Source organism: Pristis pectinata, chromosome 10 (assembly GCF_009764475.1).
Source record: "Pristis pectinata isolate sPriPec2 chromosome 10, sPriPec2.1.pri, whole genome shotgun sequence".
Classification (NCBI taxonomy): domain Eukaryota; kingdom Metazoa; phylum Chordata; class Chondrichthyes; order Rhinopristiformes; family Pristidae; genus Pristis; species Pristis pectinata.
Genome location: NC_067414.1, coordinates 11,767,458 through 11,793,883, shown reverse-complemented (window position 1 = coordinate 11,793,883; position 26,426 = coordinate 11,767,458). Strand labels below are relative to the sequence as shown.

The window sequence follows — 26,426 nt, the reverse complement described above, 5'->3', positions numbered from 1 at the left end:
CCCAGTCCTACGTAGTATCCAAGCTTTAAGTTCATCCACCTTACCTGTCAGACCTCTTGCATTGAAATAAATGCAACTGAATCCAACAGGCTTTCCTTGCTCCCCGCTATTCCCCCCTGCCTGTCATGCCTACTCAACTTGCTGTCACTGACTTCTGTATCACTTTCCAGCCTCTCATTTGCTTCCCTAATGCTTGGGATCCCATCCCCCTGCCAATCTAGTCTAAACCCACCCTCGTAGCACCAGCAAATCTACCTGCCAGGATATCAGTTCCCCACCAGTTCAAGTGTAACCCGTCCCTCTTGTAAAGGTCACCTTTGCCCCAGAAGAGATCCCAATGGTCCAAAGAATCCAAATCCCTGCCCCGCTACACCAATTTTTCAGCCACGCACTCATTTGTCATATCCTCCTATTCTTACCCTCACTAGCACGTGGCCCTGGAAGTAATCCAGAGAGTACTACCCTCCAGGTCCTGCTTTTTAACTTCTTCCCTAGCTCCCTATATCCACTCCGCAGGACCTCATCCCCTTGTCTACCTGTACCACTGTGCACAACGATTCCTGGCTGCTTCTTTGAGAATGTTCTGTAGCTGCTCCGTGACCCTGGCACCAGGGAGGCAACTTACCATTCCAGAGTCCCTTTTGCGGCCACAGAATCTCCTGTCCGCACCCCCCTAACTAGCGAGTCCCCTATTACTAGGGTCCTATCTGCCTTCACCCTTCCCCGCTGAGCCTCCGGACCAGTCCTGGTGCCACAGACCTGGCCACTGCTGCCTTCTCCTGAACGGTCATCTCCGACCCCCCCCCCCCCCCCCAACAGTATCCAAACCGGTATACTTGCTTCCGTATACACATTTTCAAGTTTGCTGATGGCACAAATCCACATGGGGTTGTGGGCAGTGGTGAAGATGCAAAGAGGTAGGGGAAGTGGGTAGCAACTTGGGGATGGAGTGCAGTGTGGAGAGAAGGTGGCATCACTCACTTCAGCGGAGGAAACTGAAATGCTGCACATCTTATAAATGGTGAGAGATTGGGAACTGTTGATGCTCAAAGAGAGCTGGTGTCCTCTTACACACACTGCTTAAAGCTAACAAGCAGTGTAGTGTAGCAGTTAGCTTGACGCTAATTACAGCGCCAGCGACCTGGGTTCAATTCCTGTAAGGAGTTTTTACGTTTTCCCTGTGTCTGCGTGGGTTTCCTCCAGGTGCTCCGGTTTCCTCCCACATTCCAAAGACGTACGGGTTAGGAAGTTGTGGGCATGCTATGTTGGCACCAGAAGCGTGGTGACACTTGCGGGCTGCCCCCAGAACACTCGACGCAAAAGACGCATTTCACTGTGTGTTTCGATGTACACATGACTAATAAAGAAATCTTATCTTAAAGATTAAGAAATGATAATGCTGGCCTTTATTTCTAGAGGGTTATATAGAGCCTGGATTTGAGTACTGCTGTGACACAGGGCATTGCTGAGACCACAGCTGGAGTATTGTGTACAGTTCTGATCTCCCAGCCTAGAAAAAGGCTTGACTTACTATAGAGAGCGCAGCAAAGGTTCACCAGCATTGCAGGGAGAGACTGAGTGGACCGGGTCTCTATTCTCTAGAGTTTAGAAGAATGAGAGACCACCTTACTGAAATGTGTGGAATTCTTAGCGGCTCGACATGGTGGATACAGGGAGGATTTTTCCCATGTCTGTGAAGCCCAGAACTTGGGATCACAGTTTCAAAATAAAAGGAAGGCCATTTAGGAGTGAGATGAGGCAAAATATCTTCACTCAAAGGGTAGTTTCTCTTTGGAATCTTTGGGCTGAGAAGTGGCAGATGGAGTTCAACCTGGAAAAGTATGAAGTGATACACTTCGGGAGATCGAATTTGAAGGCAGAATACAAGGTTAGTGGCAGGACTCAGCAGTGTGGAAGAACAGAGGGATCTTGGGGTCCACATCCATAGATCCCTCAAGGTTGCTGCGCAGGTCGATAGGTTATTAAGAAGTGTTGGCCTTCATTAGTCGGGGTATTGAGTTCAAGAGCCACGAGGTAATGTTGCAGCTCTATAAAACTCTGGTTAGACCATACTTGGAGTATTGTGTTCAGTTCTGGTCGCCTCATTATTGGAAGGATGTGGAAACTAATCCCTCTTATATCTTCCTCCAATCACCTTAAAATTATGCCCCCTCGTGTTAGCCATTGTCGCCCTGGGAAAAGTCTCTGACTGTCCACTCCATCAAGTCACCTCTCATCTTCCTCTCCAAAGAGAAAAGCCCTAGCTCACTCAACCTATCCTCATAAGACATGCTCTCCAATCCAGGCAGCATCCTGGTAAATCTCCTCTGCACCCTCTCTAAAGCTTCCACATCCTTCCTATAATGAAGCGACCAGAACTGAACACAATACTCCAGTGTGGTCTAACCAGAGTTCTATAGAGCTGCCACTGCATTAATAAATTGATGTCGTGGTGTAAAGCAATATCGATGGAATGTTTGTGAAAGCTAACTGCCGCTGATACAAGTGATTTTATTGAGCAATCAATTTAAACTGAAGTGAAGTTGTGGGACTGGAGGATTTGAACAGCCCACGTTTGGATTATTGGTCCAGGTCTCCACAGTGCCAGCCTGGTCTCATGGACGCTACAGCGTATTGTGGTGCTGCAGCTGAGGGGTTTGCAAGGTCACTTTGGAGAAACAGATTGGCCCGGGACTGGAATCACACACGGGACAAGGATGGCAGGTTTCCTTCCCTCAAAGGCTGCTCCTTCACAGAGCTGCAGGGAGCCGAGCTCAAGCGGTTACCCTGCTGGCTTCGAGGAAGGAGTGAGGAGTCAACACCTGGTACCTGCCGCTGCCGCTGGCTCCAACCCAGAACCCAGCCTTAGAGCACAGAGTCACTCCGTGCAGGTAGAGGGGAGCAGGAATGAAACTGCGGAACTGCAGCACTCCACACAGTGACAGATTTGATAGACCATTAAACGTCCCCCATTAGCTCTAACTGCTCGGGAACCATACCCCAGTAACTTCTGTTGGGTGAATTAGCTGCTGTAGATCGATCCTAGTGTGGTGGAGTCTGGGGGGAGTTGCTGAGATTGTGTTGAGAATAAACTGGATTAGTGTAAATGGGTGATCGATGGTCAGCACAGACTCGGTGGGCTGAAGGGCCGGCTTCTGTGCTGTATCTTGCTATGACTCTGTGAACTGTGGCAACCAATCAGGTAACAGAAAGCTCCATTAACAGCAGATGATACTGGCCAGAGTATGTTGAAGGATATAACCCCCCGGACATGGGGGAGATCCAGGGATCTGTTACAAGTGGGCAGGTGCCACTCCGGATTAATGTCTCAACAGGCACGGTAGTGTAGCGGTTAGCGTGACGCTATTACAGCGCCAGCGACCCGGGTTCAATTCCGGCCACTGTCTGTAAGGAGTCTGTACGTTCTCCCCATGTCTGCGTGGGTTTCCTCCGGGTGCTCTGGTTTCCTCCCACATACGGGTTAGGAAGTTGTGGGCGTGCTATGTTGGCGCCGGAAGCGTGGCGACACTTGTGGGCTGCCCCCAGAACACTCTACGCAAAAGATCCGTTTCACTGTGTGTTTCAATGTACATGTGACTAATAAAGAAATCTGATCCGATCTGAACAGAACCTGTTGAACTGGAATTAACGTGTGTCAGGGAGATGGGAAGAGCTACAACGGGATAGCTGGTGGGGTTACTGACCAGACCCAGGTCTTGGGAATAGATAGGTCAGGCAGAGTGCAGCCGTAGAGTTGGGGGGCGGGGGCAGAGATGGCTGGTCTCTGTGCCGGGGGAGGTGGAGGAAAGGGAGAGGCGGGAACTGCTGCAAATGGGCTCAGAGGAAAAAGAGTGGCTGTGAGCAGGGATGAAGAGGGCTATCCCGGGGGTATAGTCTTCCAGGTTCACTGACGTCTGGTATTTCCGTAGATCAGGAACCATTCACAATGACAAATTCGGATGACATAAGGAGGTAAAGAGGGCACTTGTGTTGACCTTATTCTGTCTTTAGAGCAATTTTTCCCTCTGCAGTTTCTGCCTGGGATTTTACAGACCCTAATCTTCCCATGGGCCTGAATTAACTGGGGCCTTGTACCTGCTCTGGGTGTGACCACTTCACTCACAGGAAGAGACCATTCAGCCCCTCAAGGACATTCTGTCATTCAGTAAGAACATGGTCCATCTCGACTTTAACCCCATATACAGTGCATGGGTCCCTAACCCTCATTACCGTTAGTCAAAGTCGAGGGAGAAAGTTTGAAAATGTTCAGCTTCTACAGGGGGTTTTCCAAATGTCACTGCCCTCGTCGAGGCTGAACTACCTGGCTCTAAGTCTCAGATTCTTCTCCTCTGGTCTGGGCCAGAGAAAGCAATCCCTTCCCATACACCTTCCTGGCTTCTGTAATCATTCTGACGTCTTGATTAGATCTTCTCTACTAAAGGGGCTTCAAGCCTGCCCTCTTCAACACTCTGAGACTTAATGTGTGCTGTCTTCACTGTATTGTTGCAGAGGTGTGCACACTGTCTCTCACTCTTCTCTCCTCTTCCATCAGGTAGAAGATACAGGAGCCTGAGGGCACGTACCACCAGACTTAAGGACAGCTTCTACCCCACTGTGATAAGACTATTGAACGGTTCCCTTATACGATGAGGTGGATGACGTCCTCACGATCTACCTTGTTGTGACCTTGCACCTTATTGCACAGCACTTTCTCTGTAGCTGTGACACTTTACTCTGTACTGTTATTGTTTTTACCTGTACTACATCAATGCACTCTGTACTAACTCAATGTAACTACACTGTGTAATGAATTGACCTGTACGATCGGTTTGTAAGACAAGCTTTTCACTGTACCTCAGTACAAGTGACAATAATAAACCAATACCAATACTGGCAGGAGAACCTCTGCAGCTTTAATCATCCGGTACTACCCACAAGCTTTAAGTGATTTATGATCTTGGACGCCTCAGTTGAGCTGCTGTGATTCACAGAATGTCCATCCTTGTCCTGGTTTTAAACTCCATCTGCCATGGTGTCATCCAGCCTCAACTGAAATCATTCTCCCCATTCCCTCTATCACCGCCCCATTGGTAAATTTCCTGCGGAGTTTGAACGAGTACCACAGCAGGTTTGTGAGACCCAGAGCCTCCTGCTGCAACCCAGGGACTTCTAGGGAAAGAGTCAGAGAGAAAACCTTCTTACCGGCATTTACGGGAACGCTGAGGACCACTCCCACGGATATCAATGTCGGAGAAGTGACGGCAATCCCGAAATTCATCAGGATGGTAAAGGCTGGAAAGATGGACACAGAAACCATGACGTTAAAAGAAAGAACTGCACCACCTTGTACAACCTCAGCACATCCCAATGTGTCTTAAAGCCAATGAGATATTGACAAGCAGACATCTCCTCCAAACAGAGATAGGGAAGACTATAGATATTAGGCTGGATATTGCTTTATTTCTTTTTAATGGGGTTAAAATTGATTGAGGGTCATCGTAGCACTGTTTGTAAAAGTCATATAAAGAGCAAGGACACTGGTTCACGAACAGGGATTTCCCTGTGTAATGCTGTAGTGAACCCGACAATGGGGATATCAGTGTGTTGCTTCCTTACTGATGCCTCAAGATTTTGTAGCTGCCAGCATTTGGTGGGGCAGGTGTGATCTGGGCAGTCAGCTCTCAGGGGGTTACACCACAATGCATATCACACTCTTCCAGCTACTGGGGAGTGTTGCTGCTGACTGACTGGCCATGAAGTGACCTTGACACACCATCACTTCTTCCACCTCTGTAACAGCAAACAGGAGGCGTGTTGCTTGTACACAAGGGCCACGGAGATCCTGCAGGGCTACAGATAAAAGGTTACCACGGAGGTCTCTATATGGACATGAAGCACTGGCTCCGAATGCCTGTGTTTTGGGGACGTCTGCTATGCAGGCAAACCCCTCTGTCTTCTGTGGTTGCTCCTGTTGACTGGGGAGAAGGGAACGAAGTCTGGGCTGAGGCTAGGAGGCGGAAAGTGACCGTGATGTTGATCTCCACAGGGAAACCAGACCAGGCACGTCCGTGAGGATGTACTGGAGATCGCAGAGGGTCACAGGTCGTAGTGAGGACAAAGAATGAAGCTGAGGGCCGAACACATGGTTTCAGGGGACGTAGGGCGAGTAAAGTCCCCCCTCTGCACCTCAGTGCTCCCAAGGATCCTGCCATTAACTCCATACTTTCCTGTTAGATTTGGCCTCCCAAAGTGCAACAACTCTCACTTGTCTGGATTAAACTCCATCTGCCACTTCTCTGCCCACATTTCCAGCTGGTCGATATCCTGCTGAATCCTTTGACGACCTTCCTCACTATGGACAACTCTGCCAATTTTCGTGTCATCTGCTAACTCATTAATCAGCTCACCTACGTTTATGTCTGAATTGTTTTTACTGTGTACATCACAATGGTTCCAGCACTGATCCTTGTGGAACACCACTGGTCATAGGGGTGTAGGGAGGGGGTTACAGAGTGAGGGAGGGTGTAGGGGAGGGAGTTACATAGAGAGGAAGGGTGTAGGGGAGGGGGTTACAGAGAGAGGGAGGGGTGTTGGGGAAGGGGGTGGTCACAGAGGGGGGTTACTTTGGTTAGGCCACATTTGGAGTATTGCGTGTAGTTCCGGTCACCCCATTACAGGAAGAGTGTGGAGGTTTTGGAGACGGTGTGGAAGAGGTTCACCAGGATGCTCCCTGGATTAGAGGGTATGAGCTATAAGAAGAGGTTGGACAAACTTGGGTTGTTTTCCCTGGAGCGTCGGAGGCTGAGGGGAGACCTGATAGAAGTTTATAAAATTATGAGAGGCAGAGATAGGGTAGACTGTCAGAATCTTATTCCCAGGGTGGAAATGTCAAGTACTAGAGGACATCAGTTTAAGGTGAGAGGGGGGAAAGTTTAAAGGAGATGTGCGGGGCAAGTTTTTGTTTTTACACAGCGAACGGTGGGTGCCTGGAACTCACTGCCAGGGGAGGTGAAGGAAGCAGATAGAAAGCAATGTTCACGAGTTGTTATCATATCCAGCACATGATCAGGTAGGCAATGGAAAGATATCGACCACGTGCAGGCAGATGGGATTAGTTTGAATAGGCATCGTGGTCAGCACAGTGTGGAAGAGCAGAGACACCTTGGGGTGCAAGTCCATGACTCATTGAAAGTGGCTACACAGGTAGACAGGGTGGTTAAGGCAGCTTATGGAATGCTTGCTTTCATTGATCGAGGTATTAAGTATCGGAGTCAAGAAGTTATGACGCCTCTTTCCAGAACTCTGTTTAGGCCACATTTAGAGTATTGCATGCAATTCTGGTCACCTCACTATAGGAAGGATGTCAAGGCTTTAGAGAGGGTGCAGAGGAGGTTTACTTGGATGCTGCCTGGATTAGAGGGCATGTGCTATCAGGAGAGGCTGGACAGACTTCTTTTGGGCTCTTTTCTCTGGAGCAGCAGAGGCTGAGGGGGGATCTGCTGGACGTGTATAAAATTATGAGGGGCATAGATAGGGTGGACAGGCAATATCTTTTTCCCATTATTGAGTGATCCAATACCAGAGGGCATGCATTTAAGGTGGGGGGGGGGGGGGTAAGTTCAGAACAGACGTGAGGGGTACGTTTTTTACTGAGAGAGTGGTGGATGCCTGGAACGCATTGCCTGATAGGGTGGTGGAGGCAAATTCTTTGGGGGCTCTTAAGAGGGGCTTGGATGGGCACATGAATAAGAGGAAGATAGAGGGATATGGGCATTCTGTAGGTAGGAGAGATTAGCTACGTCAGCACAACATTGTGGGCCGAAGGGCCTGTTCTGTGCTGTACTGTTCTATGTTCTATTAGTGCACTGATGGGGGTATGTTGGATTACATGGTCACATCTCCAGCATGGAACTTCAACCTGAGCCATCTCACGAGGAGGTGAGAGTGCTATCTCCTCACTCACACCTGCTGCATTTACAGAACCCCCCCCCCCCCCCCAAAAACTCAATCCCATGATTTCTCCACCCCCATTCGACGACTGCAATTCCACCACCCCACCCACCTTGGATTGCCAGAGGCCAGTGGTGTCAGGGAAAGAGGGTCTCAGGGGGAGGTGCAGAGGTTCTAGGGAAAGCACGGACATTGAAACGGTATCGGAAACACTTTGCAACTTACACAGCAGCAGAATCGCTATCCCGCACAGCTTCTCCCAGGGAACGAGGCGGAAGGAAGTCCAGTGCTCGATCCCGGTGAAGTAAAGAGCTGTGGGAACGCAGATGATAAAGGTAACGTTGAACAGGCCAAGCACCGTTAGAAATAAGGCGGCTTCACCGTATTTGGCACTGCCCAGCAGCATCTTAAACAAGACCTGGAAGAGAGAGAGTGAGATGCCTTACTTACAGGGCTTTGTGTGGTCCTGGGATATCTCAGAATGTTTCCCAGCCAATGGAGCACTGTTGGTGTGTTGTGCTCAATGTCCTTATGTTTATTTTGTAGTTTGGCAAAGTCAAAGTTGAGTTTATTGTCACGTGCACAAGTCCGTGTGTGTACAGGTACAATGAAAAACTTACTTGCAGCAGCATCACAGGCACATAGCATCAGATAAGCAGCATTCACAAAAGAAACATAAATTGAACATAGATTATACACAATTTTTACAAGAGAGAACACAATTAGAACAAAAAAAATGTTCATTTTAGTGCAAAGTGATCTCCTGCCTGATGGTAGCTGCGAGAAAATGGCACGGCCCGGATGGTGGGGGATCTTTGATGGTGGATGTTGCCTTCTTGAGGCAGCGTCTTCTGTAGATATTCCTGATGGTGGTAACGTGCGTAAGTTATGTATAATTTATGTTAACTTAACTTACGTTTGTCCTTGTCTTGTAATGCACTGTGCTGCTGCTGCAGAAAGCTCACTTTCATGGCACTTATACCCCATGTCTGTATGCCGATGACAACAATGAACATTGCTGTTGTGGGGAACGGAGCAGGTAGTTTACACACTGCAAACCCCCACACAAGGAGTGGCAGCAGTGCGACGGCCACATGAAAAGAACAAAAACCTTCTTCAGATGGGGCCGTGGGCATGTCTGCAGAGAGCAGAAGTGGTCTCACTCGGAGGGTAATGTCCCCGACAGTGCTGCACCCCCCAGTACTGCCCTGGGGCAGCGTCAACCTACATTTCTCCGGACCACGACTGTCCGTGTCAAGTGAGATATAGGGTAGAATCAGGCTGTCAGGAGCTTTAAGGATAGATACGTGCACGCAACCCCTCCCCTCAAACCCAAAGTCCAACTGCACCCCAGGGAGGGTTAACTCCCCGACGGGCTGGGGTGGTCCCACTGAGGCGCTTACCTTGTAGAGGGCTGACGTGGAGGCTGACGCCACAACGAGTGCGATCCCTATGACCGAGTGACTGTGGAAGCCATCCGCGTAGGTGATCATCACGATGCCGGCAATAGCGAAGATGGCAGCCACTATCTGGTGGGGAGGGAGACAGAGGCTTGGTTATCCACCTCACACCGCCTCTGTGGTACAGCACTGCACAGCAGGAGCCCACTCGGCGCACGTCATCCCACCCCCCCCCCCACCGTCGCGTCACACCCCCGCAGGAAGGCACTCACCTTGGAACGTATCTCCAGTCCTTCCCCACCAACTCCTCCCCCTGGGAGTGGGCTCCACGGGTGAGGAGGTTTCTCCTGGATCCCTGACCGGATCTCTTGGGGCTGTTCACGTCTCCCCACCTTTCTCCACCTGCACCCACTCCTCCATAATCCCGGACACCGCCCTCAGCTGGCCTCCACCCCTCACTGCCCTGCTGCTCAGCCTTCCCCGACGGGGTGGTCTGCCTGAAGCAGAGGCAGCCCCACTGTGCTGTTCCACATTGGAGATCCAGTTGCGGCCAATGGCACTCAATACAGGGGCTCCTCCTGACCAACTGTGCGCCAGACAGCACTCAGCTGAAGCCCACGAGAGACGATAAGGGGAAAGGACTTTCCATCCTTCCCCGTGATCATACTTGACTCCCTCTCTCACCTCATTTCTACACATTGCCCCCCTGCTCCTCAACACCTGGTCTGCTTTAACCCATCTCCACGTCGTCTTTTGCCTTAGACCTCATTTTCCCCCTGAGAACTAACAACGCCCCGCTCTCCTCCCAGTTCTGAGGAAGGGTCCCTGACCCAAAACGTTCACTCTGCTCTGGACCACCTGGACAACAGGAACATACGTCAGGCTGCTGTTCATTGACTACAGCTCGGCGTTCAACACAATCATCCCATCCAAACTCATCATCAAGCTTCAACACCTGGGCCTCTGTACCTCCCTCTGCAGCTGGGTCCTCGACTTCCTCATCGGCAGACCTCAATCAGTGAGGGTTGGTAACAACATCTCCTCCTCGCTGATCATCAACACAGGTGCACCTCAAGGCTGTGTGCTTAGCCCCCTGCTCTACTCGCCACACACACACGACTGTGTGGCTAAGCACAGCTCCAATGCCATCTTCAAATTCGCTGACGACACCACTGTTGTTGGACAAATCACAGGTGGTGATGAGTCAGCTTAATTCAGCAAGATGGGACACCTGGTTGAGTGATGCTGCAACAACAACCTCTCGCTCAACATCAGCAAACTAAAGAGCTGATTGTTGACCTCAGGAAGGAGAAGGAGGGCGAACGTGCGTCAGTCTGCATTGGGGGATCGGCGGTGCAGAGGGTCAGCAGCTTTAAATTCTTGGGCGTTAACATATCGGATGACCTGTCCTGGGCCCAGCACATAGATGCAATCACAAGCGCCAGTGTCTTTACTTTCTTAGGAGGTTAAGGAGGTTCGGCTTGTCACTGAACACTCTAACAAACTTCTACAGATGTACTGTTGAAAGTATCCTGACTGGTTGCATCACGGTCTGGGTCGGCAATTCGAATGCGCAGGAATGTAAGAAGCTGCAGAGAGTAGTGGACTCAGCCCTATACATCACGGGCACATCCCTCCCCACCATCGGTAGTATCTACAGGAGGCGCTGCCTCAAGAAGGCAACATCCATCATCAAAGATCCCCACCAGCCGGGCCATGCCATCTTCTCGCAGCTACCATCGGGCAGGAGGTACAGGAGCCTGAAGTCCCACACCACCAGGTTCAGGAACAGCTACTGCCCTTCAACCATTTGGTTCTTGAACCAACCGGCACAACCCTAATCACTACACTTTAGGGAGAACCAAGGAGAATTTAATTAAACTGAGGTCGATGAGCACGAGGGAAAACTCTCCAAAGACTGGATTTGTAGCTTTCACAAAGAAGGATAGCTGTGGTTGTAGGTCAAATATCCCACCCCTGGGATGTCACTGCAGGAGTTCCTCAGGGCAGTGTGCTGGGCCCAACCATCTTCAGCTGCTCCGTCACTGACCTTCCTTAGGTTAGAAGGTCAGAAGTGGGGATTTTCACTGATGGTTGCACAGTTTTCAATTCCATTCACAATGAAGCAGCCCGTTCCTGCAAGACCCAGACAACATTCGGACATGGGCTGATGAGTGGCAAGTAACACCAGTACCACAAAGGTACCAGGCAGTGACCACCTCTAACAGGGGGAGAGTCTGAGCATCAACCCTTGACCTTAGGTGGGATCACCCTTGCCTAGTCCCCCACCATCAACATCATTGGTGCCAGTGAATTAACTGTAGCGGTCACACGGGCTACACGAGAAGCTGGGTATCCTACGTCTGGCTCCCAAAGCCCTCTCGACATCTGCAAGGCACAGGTCAGGTGTGTGAGGGGATTCCCTGCCCGGGCTAGTCCCACCAACACTCAGGATGCCCCACACCATTCAGGACAGAGCGGCTTGTTCAGTGGGCACCCATCCACCCCTCTCGAACATTCACTGCCTCTGACATCAGCACGCTGCTGCCGTGGTGTGTCCCGTCTGTGAGATGCACCGCAGTGCTCGGGCTGATCCCACACACTTCACCCTTTCAAAGATTTGGGTAGAGACCTCTCCGCCTGGAACCCCATCAGGGTAGGGACCTCACTGCCCAGGACCCCATCAGGGCAGGGACCTCTCCGCCCAGGACGCCCCCCGCCCCGGGGTAGGTACCTCTCCGCCCAGGACACCTCTGGGTTAGGGACCTCTCCATCTCTGCCTGGGACCACCCCCCCCAGGGTAGGGAGCTCCGTGGCCAGGACCCCCCTCCCTCGGGTAGGGGGGGACTGGGAACCCCCTGGGGTAGGGGTGTCCAAGAACCACAGGTAGGAGCCCCTCTGCCCAGGACCTCCAGGGTAGGGTGCTCAGTGGCCGGGATCCCCAGGGTAGGGGTGACTAGGACCCCCGGGGTAGGGGTGACTAGGACCCCCGGGGTAGGGGGCTCTATGGCTGGGATCGTTGGGGTAGGGGTGACTAGGGCCCCTGGGGTAGGGGTGTCTGTGACCAGAATCCCCAGGGTAGGGGTGACCAGGACCCCCGGGGTAGGGGTGACTAGGACCCCCGGGGTGGGGGCTCCATGGCCAGAAGAGCAACATGCCCTTCATGCACTGAAGACTCCTATCACCAGCCCCTTCACTCGAGTACTTCTGACGACCGATACAACTCCCTGCCAAAAACACTCTCTCTCCCCCTCTCTCATGTTTAACACCTTTTGGTCATCTGTCCTGATATCCCCCTCTCTGCTCCAGAGCGAGATTTTGTCTGATCACGCACCTGTACAAGCGTTGGGTAAATCAATGCTATGTGTGCTGCCAGCTACAACAAATATTTATCAAGGATGCATGCCTGTCAAATTACAGAGCTTCTAGATCACTGGCTGGGATACTAGGATGGGTTCAGGGAGACAACAGGCTGCCCACTGGAATACAATGGAATACACCCATTGGATGTGGCCACTGGGGTTGGAGATTCTTCCTTCCTTGGCCAGTGAAGAGATAAGATAAGATATCTTTATTAGTCACATGTACATCAAAACACACAGTGAAATGCATCTTTTGCGTAGAGTGTTCTGGGAGGCAGCCCACAAGTGTCGCCACGCTTCCGGCGCCAACATAGCATGCCCACAACTTCCTAACCCGTACGTCTTTGGAATGTGGGAGGAAACCGGAGCACCCGGAGGAAACCCACGCAGACACGGGGAGAACGTACAAACTCCTTACAGACAGCAGCTGGAATTGAACCCGGGTCGCTGGCACTGTAATAGCATTATGCTAACCGCTACACTACCGTGCCTACAGGATGTCAGGAGCTAGTCTACCTTGCCTCTGAAAATTCCATTGCGTAACACCCTTGCCTCTAAGGCAGAAGTTGTGGGTTAATGTCCAAGGGTTGTAACACCAAGGGAGTGCGACTCTGTCAGAGGCACCCTCCTTCTGATGTGACATCAAGCTAAAATTCCATCTCCCTCTCGGAGAGTGTAAGATATTAATATACAAATGATAATTACACTGTTCAGAGAGTGTAGAGGTTAGCGTAACACTATTACAGCGCCAGCGACACAGGTTCAATTCCGGCCGCTGTCTGTAAGAAGATTTTACGTTCTCTCTGTGTCTGCGTGGGTTTCCTCCGGGTGCTCCGGTTTCCTCCCACATTCCAAAGACGTACGGGTTAGGAAGTTGTGGACATGCTATGTTGGCGCCGGAAGCGTGGCGACACTTGTGGGCTGCCCCCAGAACACTCTACGCAAAAGATGCATTTCACTGTGTGTTTCGATGTACATGTGACTAATAAAGAAATCTTATCATTCAATCTCATCTGGTTGTTATCTCATTGAAACAGGCCCTTCAGCCCACATCCCTGCCAACCATCAGGCACCCAGTAACGCTAATCCTACACAAATACCTCTTGTCTCTGCACCAGCTCCCCCAGTTCTCCCGCTACCCCCTACACTGGGGGCAATTTACCGCAGCCAGTTAACCCACCAACCCGCACATCGTTGGGATGTGGGTGGAAACCAGTGCACCCGGGGGAAACCCACATGGTCGCAGGGGGAATGTGCGAACTCTGCACGGACACTGCCTGGGGATCAAATCCGGGTCTCTGGCGCTGTGAGGCAGCGGCACCGCTGTGCCTCTGCTGAGTGGGGAGGGAGAATTGTTTGCCGTCACACTCCAAGAGTTCCTTATTAGAACATCGAGCACTACAACACAGTACAGGCCCTTCGGCCCATGATGTTGTGCCGACATTTTATCCTGCTCTAAGATCTATCTAACCCTTCCCTCCCACATAGCCCTCCATTTCTCTATCATTCATGTGTCTATCTAAGAGTCTCTTAAATGTCCCTAATGTATCTGCCCCCACAACCTCTGCCGGCAGTGCATTCCATGCACCCACCACTCTCTGTGTAAAAAAAACTTACCCCTGACATCCACCTTATACCTTCCTCCAATCACCTTAAAATTATGTCCCCTTGTGTTAGCCATTGTAGCCCTGGGAAAAAGTCTCTGACTGTCCACTCGATCTATGCCTCTTATCATCTTGTGCACCTCTATCAAGTCACCTCTCATCCTCCTTCTCTCCAAAGAGAAAAGCCCTAGCTCGCTCAAACTATCCTCAGAAGACATGCTCTCCAATCCAGGCAGCATCCTGGTAAATCTCCTCTGCACCCTCTCTAAAGCTTCTACATCCTTATTGTTGTAAAGTGCTTTCTTCTTTCCCAGGCTATAAGAAGTGTTGTGTAACCAGGAGGCGTGACTCACCCTGACACCCATGAATTTGTCCCGTAGAACTATCCAGGACAGCAGAAAGACAAAGGCCTTGTTGCAGCAGAAGAGGGCAGAGGCATCTGTGGCACTAATCTTCTTCAAGGCCAGCAGGTACAGGTAATTGGTTAAAGTCCACAGGACGCAGAAGGGGGCGGTCCTGGTGAAGAATATTTTGATGGTTAAGCCGTCATCCCCATAAAACCTGCAGCATTCCCTGGCGGGGGAGAAGGATGAGAGTTAAATGGCGCAAAATCATGGAATACCACAGCCTTTGAAGGTGGTCATCTCCGGAAGCACGGAAAGCTGCCCATTGTGACCCTGCAGGTTAATGGGATCATTTGGCCTGTTAACCCGGAATTCCAACTGGAGGAGGGAACCAGGGAATGAGACGGGGATCCCAGAAAGAACCACATTCCAGTCCCACCCCACCACCCACCACTCTGCTCTGCTCTGGAATAGCAGCCATCCGTGTTTTATAGTGATCCGTGATCCGTGATCCGCGGGGGCCTATTGTTCTGACCTCATCTGGATCCACAGTGCAGCACTCCCTCGGTACTGTGCTGGGAAAGTCGGCCTGGGCTACCCGCTCCCCTCTGCTGCGGGGCTCGAATCCACTCTCTGAAGGATAAACACACTGGGCACGGTAGTGTAGCAGTTAGCGTAACACTATTACAGTGCCAGTAACCTGGGTTCAATTCCAGCCACTGTCTGTAAGGAGTTTGTACGCTCTCCCCGTGTCTGTGTGGGTTTCCTCCGGGTGCTCCGTTTTCCTCCTACATTCCAAAGACGTATGGGTTAGGAGGTTGTGGGCATGCTATGTTGGCGCCGGAAGCGTGGCAACACTTGCGGGCTGCCCCCAGAACATTTAGCACAAAGATGCATTTCACTGTGTGTTTTGATGTACATGTGACTAATAAAAGATATCTTAAAGCACAGCCAGGGTGACCTCGCATCCCGGGAGTTAGTTCAACACTCCACGCTGGGGCCTGGACTGATTTCTTTTCACATCTGTTTGATGAAGTGATAGATCCAGATCGAGCCTCTTGAGTGATAAGGGCACACTTACCTGCTGTGGCTCGGTGTTCTGAATACACACACCAATGGATTTAGCAGCCAAGCCATGGGAGGCACTGTGGTGCTGCTGACTCACTGCTCGAGAGACCCAAGTTCAATCCTGACCTCTGGAGCTGTAAGGAGTCTGCACGCTCTCCCGGTTTCCCCCCATGTGCAAGGGACGCGAGGTTTAGTGGGTTAATTAAATGCTGTAAATTGCCCCTGGTGTGTGGGTGGGGTAGGAAAATCGGGGGAATTGATGGGGATGGGAGGAGGGAAAACGAGATTTGTGTCGAGGGTCAGCAGGGACGGGGAGGGCTGAGGGGCCCGTCTGTGAGCTGAATCGCTCAGTGACTCCACGACTGGGGCTGCCAACTACAGTGTCAACATTGGCTCAAGGCTGAGGAGGTTTGGTTTGTAGATAATCCAAGTGTCAAGGGCAAGGTGGCGCCTCCTCCTAACACCCCACCAGAATACGATACAGTGCTGAGCAGAGTGGAACTGCCTGCAGGTGCAAATGAACCCCGCTTTCCCTCTCCTGTAGTGCCACACTTGTTGGTGGAGGCTCCACCAGAAGACACAGAGCTCCATCTCCATGGATGCTGGCATGGAGCTTCCTCCCCAGGGCACCTGCTGCAGAGCTCCATCGCTCTACCTGAGAGTCCTAGGTGCGGAGGCCAAGGGCCCTGGCATGGAGCTCCATGTCCCTACATGAGGGCCCTGGCGCAGAGCTCCACACCAGAGGACCCTGGTGTGGAGCTCCATCTCCCTACCTGAGGGTCCCAGCACAGAGCTTCATCTCCCTACCCCTAGGGTCCCGGCGCAGAGCTGCATCTCCCAACCCCAGGGTGCCAGCACGGAGCTCCATCTCCCTAACCCAGGGTCCCGGCACGGAGCTCCCCACCTGAACTGTTGCAGTGGCGTCTGCTTCTCCTCAGCGCTCCAGACGTGTCCAATGTAGTAGAGTGGGAAGAAGAGGAGGTTCCAGGTGGTGGCGAACCAGGTGACGGCGAAGGGGGCGTCGAAGGTGCGGAAGGTGACCTTGGCCAGCTGGCTGGTGCCTGCCCAGGACGAGCAGACGCTCAGGACAACCGCCCAGCCCCACAGCGCCTCCTTCAGCCGCTCGATGGAGAGCCCCCATGGGCGGCGGCAGCAGGCCGGCCCCCGCCTCCACCACCGGCCCTCCCTTCCTCCTCCGGCCTCTTCCTGGGTCTCCGGCTCCGTCCGGACCGAGCCACCGGCGGCCCTTCTCGCCTCCTCTGGCCTCTCGTCTCCTGTGGGGGGTGTCAAGGGGCTGAAGGTCAGTCCGGATCCCAAAGGTCAGTCGGTAACAGACCCCGGGCAGATGGCCCGGGAAGGGACGGACACCCTCAACGGTCCCTGTGCTTCCCCCCCCCCCCCCGTCCCGAGCTCCCTGCCACTGGAATAGGGAGCCTGCTCTATAATTCCCGGGGACTCCCCCATCAGGAGCCTCAATAATGGTGCAACAAGACCATAGGAGCAGAATCAGGCCGTTTGGCCCATCGAGTCTGCTCCACCATTCAATCATGGCTGACTTTCTTTCAACCCCATTCTCCTGGCTTCTCCCCGTGACCCTTCACCTCTTTACCAATCGAGAACCTATCAATAGGCCATAGAACAGCACAGCACAGTACAGACCCTTTGGCCCATGATGTTGTGCCAACCTATATAAACACCCACTTCATGATCAATCTGACCCTTCCCTCCTGCACAGCCCATAACCCTCCATTTTTTTCACATCTATGTGCCTGTCTAAGGGTCTCTTAAATGTCCCTATTGTACCAGCCTCTACCACCACCTGCGTCAGTGCATTCCAGGCACCCACCACTTTCTGTGTAAAAAAACCTAAGTAAGATGCCCATACTAATCAAGAATCTTGAAACCATGCCCTCTAGTTCTAGTCTCACCTACCAGTGGAAACGAGTGTAGCGGTTAGTGTAACGCTGTTACAGTGCCAGCAACCTGGGTTCAATTCCCGCCGCTGTCTGTAAGGAGTTTGTACGTTCTCCCCGTGTGTCTACGTGGGTTTCCTCCGGGTGCTCCGGTTTCCTCCCACATTCCAAAGACATACGGGTTAGGAAGTTGTGGGCATGCTATGTTGGCGCCGGAAGCGTGGCAACACTTGTGGGCTGCCCCCAGAACACTCTAGGCAAAAGATGCATTTCACTGTGTGTTTCGATGTACATGTGCCTAATAAATAAATATCTTATCTATATCTTAAAAACTATCACCCTCCATTTTAAATACACCCAATGACTTGGCCTCCACAGAATCACCACCCTCTGGCTGAAGAAATTCCTCCTCATCTAGTTTTAAAGGGACATCCCTTTATTCTGAGGCTGTCCCCTCTGGTCCTAGACTCTCCCACTACTGGAAACATCCTCTCCACGTCCACTCTATCCAGGCCTTTCAGTATTTGGAAGGGTTTCAATGAGACTCCCCCCCCCCCCCCCCCCCCCCCCCCCATCCTTCTGAACACCATCAAATGCAGGCCCAGAGCCATCAAGCGCTCCTCATGCGTTAAGTGGCACAGTGAGTTGTGGGTTCAAATCCCACTCTGAAGACCCAAGCAGACAGCCCACCAACAGATCCCACTACATTTTGGATCACTCACAGAAATGTTTCACCGAAGGTTCACCCAAAAATAACCAACAACCCAGGGCAATAACTGCACCTTCCTAAATTCCCCAAGGATTACACATACAGCTGAAAAACCCGATGATGCTGGAGGAACTCAGCAGGCCAGGCAGCATCCGTGGAGAAAAGCAGGCGGTCAACATTTCGGGTCAGGACCCTTCTTCAGGACTGAAGATAGGAAAAGGGGAAGCCCAATATATAGGGGGGAGAAGCAGAGCAGTGATAGGTGGACAAAGGAGGGGAGGTGGGGTGGGCACAGGGTGGTGATAGGTAGATGCAGGTAAGAGATAGCGATAGGCAGGTGTGGGGGAGGAGGGGAGAGCAGATCCACTGAGGGATGGGTCAAAGGTAAGGAGGGAAAGGAAAAAAAGGTTGAAAAAACGAGGCTGGGAAAGGGAAGAGGAGAAGAAGCGTGGTGGGGGGGACGGGAAGATTACCTAAAGTAGGTACACACCTGCCTCAGGAGATGCGACGGATCTTTACTTAACAATCTTAACCTGAATTTTTGTAAATCATCCCGAAGCTCCAAGACAGTCAGGTAGGGATGGAGATAACTGCACAGCTGATCCAGAGCTTGGTCAAAGTGCCAGGTTTTAAGCAGAGCGTTAAGGAGCAAAGACAGGAGGGAGGTTGAGGGAGGCAGGTGTTAGAGCTCAGGACCCAGATAACTGAGGGCACAGCCGCCAAGGGTGAAATGATGAAACTCAGGGATCTTCAAAGGTCTGGAACTGAATGAAGGCAGAAGTCCCAGCGTACAGAGAGAGGGAGGGGTGTAGAGCTGGAGGGGGAGGGGTACAGAGAGAGGGAGGGGTGTAGAGCTGGTGGGGGAGGGGTACAGAGAGAGGGAGGGGTGTAGAGCTGGAAGGGGTTGGGGGAACAGAGGGAGGGAGGGGTTGAGGGGAGGGGGTTACAGAGGGGTGTAGACGAGGGAGCTGCTAAGGGAGGGAGGGGATTACCAAGAGAGGGAAGGGTGTAGGTGAGGAGGTTACCGAGGGAGGGGTGTAGGGGAGGTGTTACCAAGGGAGGGAGGGAAGGTTGTAGGTGAGGGGGTTACCGAGGGAGAGGAGTAGGGGAGGTGTTACCGAGGGAGGGGAGGGAGGGGTGTAGGGGAGGAGGTTACCGAGGGAGGGGAGTAGGGGAGGGGTTACCAAGGGAGGGAGGGAGGGGTGTAGTGGAGGGGTTACTGAGGGAGGGAGGGAGGGGTGTAGGGGAGGGGGTTACCGAGGGAGGGGAGTAGGGGAGGTGTTACTGAGGGAGGGAGGGAAGGGTGTAGGGGAGGGGGTTACCGAGGGAGGGGAGTAGGGGCGGTGTTACCGAGGGAGGGAGGGAGGGGTGTAGGGGAGGGGGGTTACCGAGGGAGGGAGGGAGGGAGGGGTGTAGGCCCTTTCCCTTTGACCACCACCTGTTCCCTGCCAGGAGAACGCTCTGGTCCATCCTAGGTTGGAACCCCCCGCTCCCCTGTCTCAGAGCTCTCCTCACCCAAGGCCACTGCTCCCCAACCACGTTTTATCCGTGTGATATTTCCCACTTCCATTTCGGAAGCGCAGATTCTACCTCCGTCCTCCTTCCTGCTGGAGCATCCAAATAACAATAAGGTGCTATTGATTTGGAATCATCGAGTCACAGACACAGAAGCAGCCCCTCCGCCCCACTGTGTTGATGCCAGTCATCGAGCACGCACTGATCCCACCTTATTCTCCCTGCACTTCCATGAAGTCCTTCCAGACTCAACCCACACACTGGGGGCAACTTACAGGGGCCAATTAACCCACCAATCCACATGCCTTTTGGACGTGAGAGGAAATCGGAGTACCCGGGGGAAACCCACACGGTCACAGGGAGAAAATGCAAACGCCACACAGACAGCAGCGGCGGTCGGGATCGAACCTGCGTCTCTGGAGGTGGGAAGCCCGGCCCTGCCACGGGGCAGTGGCAGGATCGCTGTCTCTGATTGGAGAGTGCAGGTCATGACCTATCACCCTGAACCACCATGACCCACCATTGGTCGATCCTCCAGCCATCTGGGAGGGGAGCGGGTTCTATCTTTACCACCAGTCCTGAGATTGGAACAGAGACCTTCTGTCTGCGATGACCAATTGAAAATGTTCACACCATATGACTATCCCAATAGGTTTCCGGATGAAGGGAATGCTTGGCCTTCGATTTCTATAGCTATCCCTGCAATCCCTGGGCAGCAGTTGCCAGGATTACTGAGCCTCCCTGCCCCTTTCTGAGGTCACAAGCTCCTGGTTTATATCGGCTCAGAGTGCACCGCAGGAAATAAAAAACCCTCACGTGGCAGTGAAGTGGCTTCTCAGAGGGACAGGACAAGGGACAGGGCATTGGACACTCTGGGGCTGGTGGAACAGCCATGGGAACACAAGGTGGTGGCAGATCAGTAGGAGGTCAAACTGCAGGAGCCAGAGGTCAAATCACAGGGTGACGCGCAACGCAGGCCAGGGGGTGGGTGGAGTCACACAACACAGGACGGGGGAGGGTGTGGAGTCACACAACAAAGGACGGGGGGATGGAGTCACACAACACAGGACGGGGGAGGATGGAGTCACAACGCAGGATGGGGGTGGGTGGAACTGTGTACATATCACGTTGGTGCCCTCCTCTGCTCCTGTTTCGTACACCCTCCAAGGTCCAATCAATTACCCGTAATCTGTAAATCTTCACACATTTGGGAGACTCCGGATGGACCGGAAACCTGTCCCTGGCTGCGGGTGGTCTCAGAGTCTACCTGACCAGACACATCCTGCGGTAAGTTTACCCCAAGTGCCCACTCCAACCTCTCTCACAGTGCTGGCAGATACCTGCCGACTCACGGCTTCAGGTCTCCTGGGCGTCACCCACTGCTCAGCCTCCCAGATCTCCCCCAGGCCTGACCTCAATTCTGTTCTATCATCCCGTCATAGCACGGAAAAAGGCCCTTCGGCCCAACTCGTCCATACTGACCAAGATGCCCATCTATCTGGTCCCACATCCCTCCAAACCTTTCCTCCCCATGTACCTGTCAAAATGCCTCTGACAAGCTGTTATTGTACCTGCCTCCACCACTTCCTCTGGCAGCTCGTTCCACATACAGACTGCCCTCTGTGTGAAGAACTTGCCCCTCAGGTCCCCTTTAAGACTTTCCCCTTCACGTTAACCCTGTGCCCTCTAGCCTACCACCCTGTTCCTGCTGACTTTCACTGGCTGCTGGTCAGGTTGGAGAGGGTATACACACACACTCACACACTCCCGGTGAGCGTCTGAAAGTTTATTGGTCATTGACTTCAGGAAAGGGGGCGGTGTGCATGCACCTGTCTATATCAACAGTGCTGAGGTCGAGAGGGTTGAGAGCTTCAAGTTCCTGGGAGTGAACATCACCAACAGCCTGTCCTGGTCAAATCACGTAGATGCCACGGCCAAGAGAGCTCACCAGCACGTCTACCTCCTCAGGAGGCTAAAGAAATTTGGTTTGTCCCCTTTGACACTCACCAACTTTTACCGATGCACCATAGAAAGCATCCTATCTGGATGTATCACGGCTTGGTACGGCAACTGCTCTGCCCAGGACCACAAGAAACTGCAGAGAGTTGTGGACACAGCCCAGCGGATCACGGGAACCAGCCTCCCCTCCATGGACTCTGTCTATACCTCTCGCTGTCTTGGTGAAGCAGCCAGCATTATCAAAGACCCCACCCACCCCAGACATTCTCCCTTCTCCCCCTTTCCATTGGGCAGAAAATACAAAAACCTGAAAACACATACAACCAGGCTCAAGGACAGCTTCTGTCCCTCTGTTGTAAGACTATCGAATGGTTCCCTAGTACGATAAAATGGACTCTTGACCTCACAATCTACCTCGTTATGACCTTACATCTTATTGTCTACCTGCACTTTCTCTGTGACTGTAACACTTTATTCTGCATTCTGTTATTGTTTTTACCCTGTACTACCTCAATGCACGGTGTAATGAATTGATCTGTATGAACGGTACGCAAGACAAGTTTTTCACTGTACCTCCATACACGTGACAATAATAAATCAATTCACCAATTTAAACACCTGAAAGGTCAAGTCAATGTCTAAATCTGTAAATGGTTATACGTCGTCTGAGACTGTGTCTGCACACATTCACTGCCTGCCCCAGTAAAAGCGATAGGTTTCAGTCGTTGGTTCCCAACAGCTTACTTTTAAAACTCTCAACCATGTATTCGTATCCTTCCAGGACTTGGCCCATCCCTTTCCCTGATCCTCGCACATCCCAGGGTCTCTGCCCTCCTATCCTGGCCCCTGCACTTCCCCTGGTTCTACCACTCCCTCTCTTCACTGTGTCCTCGACAGGTCCTCGGGCTCTGGAATTCCCTACATCAACCTCTATACTTCTCCTTACGGACAACTCACACCTCTTCTCTTGCAGACACACCTCCTCTCTCGCTGCCTCTAGTGTAGTGGTCAGCATAACGCTATTACAGCGCCAGCGACCCGGGTTCAATTTTGGCCACTGTCTGTAAGGAGTTTGTACGTTCTCCCCGTGTCTGTGTGGGTTTCCTCCGGGTGCTCCGGTTTCCTCCCACATTCTGACAACGTACAGGTTAGGAAGTTGTGGGCATGCTATGTCGGTGCTGGAAGTGTGGCGACACTTGCAGGCTGCCCCCCAGAACATTCTACGTAAAAAGATGCATCTCACTGTGTGTTTCAATGTACATGTGACTAATAAAGAAATCTTATTGTATCTTATCTTTTGGGTATCTGCTCCAAATGGGCTCAGTGAGAAGTTTCGATCAATGATGCTCCAGTGAAGTATCTGGGGAGCTTTAACTATGTTTAGAATTCTATGTAACTCCGTTCTACTGAAAATTATGTAAGCAAACAACAGTTGTCTCCTCTTACTCTAGACAGTTGTCTGAACAGAACAGTTGTAACCAGGTTAACATCACTCACCGAGCAACACAATTTAGTATCACAGTGCACTCTCATAACATCACTGTGTTACCCTGGTGAAGGCATTACACATGTCAGTGTCACCTTCACTTATAAGATAATATCAGTTTTATATGTTAATCTCACTGTGGTGTGCAATGTTATTGTGGTACACTTGTTATATTGTTTCTGCTAACATATTACATATGTTACTATCATAATCCGGTTCTTTAATACCACTGTTACAATTGTGGATGACAGTTTGTTACACATACTAATATCATTGTGTTACACCTTTTTTATCATATACGCATTAACATCAAATGTGGTACACCTGTTAATATAGTTTGGCAACTTGGTCGGCACGGACAAGTTGGGCTGAAGGGCCTGTTTCCCTGCTGTATAACTCTATGTTATGCACATTAATATCACTGCTTTATACATTAAAATCACAGTGACACTGGCTATCTCTGTGATTCACATTAATCTCAGTGTTACACCTGTTATGATCACTGCATTAAACATTTTTACCAGAATATTCCCAGGAAACAGTATTACCACATGTTCATATCAGATTGTCAGACACGTTAATATGTCACAGTTCGTCAGTATTATTGTGCTGCACATTTGCCCCACAACATTGTGCATTGATATGTTTTGGACGCATTTATATGTGATATGTTTACGTTAATAACTACATTACACATTAGTACCGGCTACATGCTTAAACATCAACGTTTAAGTTAATATCTTTGTATCAAAATATTAATGAATTGTAGCCAAATTTACACAGCAATCCACATGTTAATGTTACACATTAGTATCAGTGCCATATGTAAATATCACACGTTAATATTTTGCATGTTAACACTTTTTTTCAGCCTTATCATAGTTTCTCAGATTAGCAGTGTTAATACCACAGTAATACATATTAATCAGTATCATATGTTAACACGTTGTATTCTCCATATTAACGTCACAACATTAAACACGGGAACATCACTATACTAATGTGATTATTGGGGTTTAAAACGTTCATCTGCAAGTTAAAGCTGTTAGTAATCGCAGTATTACTGCATGAATATCCCAGTGTAGCCCTGAATTAAATGCCTTATTATCCCTGTATTAAACGAGATCACTGTGATATTACAGTGCTAATAGGGTTCTTGCAGAGCTGGAGTCAGAGTTGAACTCAGACTGCTCCTAACTCGGAGAAGCATTCACTCATTACCCCTAACGCTATTGTTTATCTTTCTGAACCGCACCGTGACCTTAAGCCCAAGCGCTACTGTCTCTCCCCAGCCCCCGCCTGCTTCACCCCCGCCTCCTCCCGACTATTTTGCGAAAAACAGATATCTGGCGACAAACCTTCCACTTTGGTGAGGGTCAGCACCGGACTGTTACAGGCGGTGAGGGGGGCCACCCTGGCCGAATGCTTTTTCATCCTGATCCCGGCTCAAGGGCAGAATGCGAGCGAGTTGCAGCCGGCATACCACTGACCGAGTGAGGGAGGGAGGGAGGGAGGGAGGAGAGTCCGCAACCTTTCGCAGTCACATCAGTTCCCTCTTCAGCTGGCTCTCCATGTGTGTGTTTATGTGTCCCGGTATGTCACCAACACACACGCCGAGTGTTTGCTGTAATCAGGAGGCGTCACATGCCGGTGCCTTCCTTGCAGCGCCGGGCAGCACAGAGAATGGTTGGTGTGCTTGGCGCAATGCTGCTAGCCCTTGTCATTTCTTCCGCCGTATACCCAGCCCCCTCCCTCCGCTGAAGTCCTGCTCACACCTGGTTTTCCCAGCAATAGCAGCTCGGCCCCCGCCCCCTCTCCTGCAGCTACTACATTTTCCACGATTCCATTTCCTGGCAGGGAGAGGGCTCCAGAGAGTGGGGCAAGTCTCCTCCTGCGGGGAAACCAGGCGCTGCCAACACACGACAATCCCAAATCAATCCCGGGGGGAGCCAATCTGGGAGGGAACTTTTCTCCACCGTAGATAAACACCAGAGAGCCACGCAGAAGGGAAACAGGCCCTTCGGCCCAACTATTTCGTGCCAGCCAAGATGCCTTCCTGAGCTAGTCCCCTTTGCCCACGTTTGGCCCATATCCCTCTAAACCTTTCCCAACCAGGTACCTGTCTAAATGTTGTTAATGTACCTGCCTCAACCACTTCCTCTGGCAGGCGTGGTAGTGTAGGGGTTAGCGTAACGCTATTACAGCGCCAGTGACCGGGGTTCGATTCCCGCTGCTGTCTGTAAGGAGTTTGTACGTTCTCCCCGTGTCTGCATGGGTTTCCTCCGGGTGCTCCGGTTTCCTCCCACATTCCAAAGACGTATGGGTTAGGAAGTTGTGGGCATGCTATGTTGGCGCCAGAAGCGTGGCGACACTTGCGGGCTGCCCCCAGAACACTCTACGCAAAAGATACGTTTCACTGTGTGTTTCGATATACACGTGACTAATAAAGAAATCTTATCATTCCGTACACTGACCACCCTCTGGGTGAAGAAGTTGCCCCTCAGGTCCCTTTTAAATCTTCCCCCTCTCACCTTGAGGGCGTAGGTTTAAGTAGTTTTTGGTTCCCCTTCCCTGGGAAATAGACTGTGTTCACTCTATCGATGCCCCTCTTGATTTTATACGCCTCTATAAGGTCACCCCTCAGTCTCTACGTTGCAAGGAATAGACCTAGCCCGCCCAACCTCTCCCTATAAATCAGCCCCTTGAGTCCCGGCAATATTCTCGTAAATCTTCTCTGCTCTTTCCAGCTTAATGACGTCTTTCCTGTAGCAGGGTGACAAAATGCTCCAAGTGTGGCCTCGCCAATGTCTTATACAACTGCATCATAATGCCCAGCTCCTATACTCGATGCCCTGACCGATGAAGGCCAGCGTGCTGAACATCTTCTTCACCACCACTTTCAGCGAACCATGTACTTGTACTCCTAGGTACCTCTGTTCCTCAACACCTCTGAGGGCCCTACTATTCACTGTATAAGCCCTACTATGATGGTGAAGGTACAACAACCACCCTCATTTAAGTAGCACGTTTAATACACTGAAAACATTTTGAGGTACTTCACAGCTGCGCTAGCTCACAGCCTTTGACCCTGAGCCACACAGAGAGAGGTTGGAGTA

General features: G+C 51.4%; 1 protein-coding gene across 4 annotated transcripts in view; it reads right to left on the bottom strand.

Annotated features, from left to right (window-relative positions):
• The window catches only part of slc35f3b (solute carrier family 35 member F3b), a 61,580-nt gene that overhangs the window by 7,168 nt on the left and 27,986 nt on the right, over positions 1 to 26,426 (bottom strand). The window contains exons 1-6 of one of the 4 annotated variants that reach the window (XM_052024561.1): positions 24,669 to 25,354; positions 16,633 to 17,002; positions 14,670 to 14,889; positions 9,354 to 9,479; positions 8,176 to 8,368; positions 5,203 to 5,292 (exon numbers count right to left, since the gene is read on the bottom strand). In XM_052024561.1, coding sequence (XP_051880521.1) covers positions 5,203 to 5,292; positions 8,176 to 8,368; positions 9,354 to 9,479; positions 14,670 to 14,889; positions 16,633 to 17,002; positions 24,669 to 24,744 — 1,075 coding nt within the window. In that variant the 5' untranslated portion in view covers positions 24,745 to 25,354. Of the gene's footprint in view, positions 1 to 5,202; positions 5,293 to 8,175; positions 8,369 to 9,353; positions 9,480 to 14,669; positions 14,890 to 16,632; positions 17,003 to 24,668; positions 25,355 to 26,426 lie in introns of those variants that run through there. The other 3 variants (XM_052024558.1, XM_052024559.1, XM_052024560.1) reach the window with 3 other exon arrangements.